This window comes from Poecilia latipinna, unplaced genomic scaffold, assembly GCF_001443285.1.
Source record: "Poecilia latipinna isolate Pla-1442-1.1 unplaced genomic scaffold, P_latipinna-1.0 Scaffold7717, whole genome shotgun sequence".
Lineage (NCBI taxonomy): Eukaryota > Metazoa > Chordata > Actinopteri > Cyprinodontiformes > Poeciliidae > Poecilia > Poecilia latipinna.
Window position 1 is genome coordinate 1 of NW_015120333.1, and position 1,616 is coordinate 1,616.

Below are 1,616 nucleotides of genomic sequence, written 5' to 3' on the forward strand. Positions count from 1 at the left end.
TTAAATATACTTAAATGGTGAATAGTTACCATCAACAGGCTGGAAACCTGAAATACAGACAATAAGCACCATAAATTAATTTGTGATCCTACAGTTAAACTATCAAATACATTAATTTCAGATTCTGTCAATTACCAGAATACTCGTTTTCCTCACCAGTGCGTTTCTTCATCCAGAGGACAATTACAGCAATTCCCAGAAGAAGAACTCCTCCTACAATTCCTGAAACAGGAGCAACTGGAAACTCTGGAGGATAAGCTGAGAAGGTGCAAACAGTTAATAAATTAAGCAGTGCAGATCCAAAATCTCTTCTTTATGACTGGATGTTGCTTCATAAAATTTAACACAAAATCTAACACAAAATTGCCTTTATCAAAGAAAAATAGTGGTTGTAAATTTTTGAGTAAAAGAAAATATCTTACTGCACCGAAGCTGCAATATAATTAAGGAAATTTTACCAAAAAAGACAAACTCTTGTATACCTTCAAAATAAATAAGCACAACATTGGCAGAAAAGGAGCCCATGAAGACATGTAATGCATAGCTGCATGCAACATAGGGATCCCTCTTCTTATATAGCCATGTTTGTGCAGAAAAGGTTATAAAGTGTCATGTTTATATGTAGAAGTACCCAGAAAAATATGTTTTGAGGGAAACACATGTTGCTCAAAAATCTCAGTTTGCTGTCCTAAAAAAATGGTACCATTGCAAAGGTGTGCCTTACCCCAGTTTGTACGGATGAGAGATTTATCCAGAGTGATTTTTATGTCGTCTCCAACACCAGAAAGCTGAAACACACAGTCGTATCTCCTCCAGCCATCAGGTGGGACTGATGAAACATTGAGTTCAACACTCATCTGGAAGGTCCCATCATTGTTGAGGAGGATCTCTCCTTTCTCAACATCCTCGTGAATTTCTTCTCCGTCTTTAGTCCAGAACATTTCAGCTCTGCCAGGGAAGAAACCTGTAGAGGGGCAGCTGACCACAGAAGAGGGGGGTCTCTGGAGCAGAGATATGGAGGGGCTTTCTGCAGAAAGAAAATACAACATAAGATAAATAAAATATAACATCTATAAAATAGCTGCAAATTTGGGCTAAACTGAATAAACATACCTGTCCTCTGCAGAAAGCTCTTTCCATCACGAATATAATTTTTCAACAACTCAGGACATTCGTGCATGCAAGAGTATTTAAGACGTTTTAATCTAGCTTTGTCAGCATCCCATATGAGTTTTGTGAGCACAGCTTGTGATTTTGGAGCAGTCCATGTCAGTGTCTTCAAGTCCAGGGCTAAGAAGTCTTCACCATTAAAACCATGCTGATTAAATCCTGTAACTTCTCCAGTCTCATCATCCCACTCACAGCCATTCATTCTCTGTAAAATGTGGGGACCTTAAAGAAAGAGAAAAATTCAATAAAAAATTTAACACATTTTATCAACATAAAGGCATCTTTTGGCTAAAAACCTTATGTACCTATGTAAAATAATGAAAGATAGCTGAACTTGTGAGACTGACTGTAGCTTTAGCATGTCACAGAAATTACAATAAACATTTTTAAGGGAAACCAAATTGATAAAACTACACTAAATTTAGAAAGAAATGAAATGAACAAAT

At 36.7% G+C, this 1,616-nt stretch overlaps 1 protein-coding gene across 1 annotated transcript; it reads right to left on the bottom strand.

The window, feature by feature from the left end:
* Window positions 1–6: 6 nt before the first annotated feature.
* LOC106944269 (HLA class I histocompatibility antigen, alpha chain F-like) lies at window positions 7–1,427 on the bottom strand (the record flags this gene model as incomplete). Its single annotated transcript, XM_015027454.1, has 4 exons — window positions 1,114–1,427; window positions 725–1,027; window positions 157–258; window positions 7–47 (listed from the first exon to the last, which is right to left on the bottom strand). Coding segments are annotated over exons 1-4 (705 nt in total), but the record flags the coding sequence as incomplete, so codon positions are not given.
* Window positions 1,428–1,616: the final 189 nt, after the last annotated feature.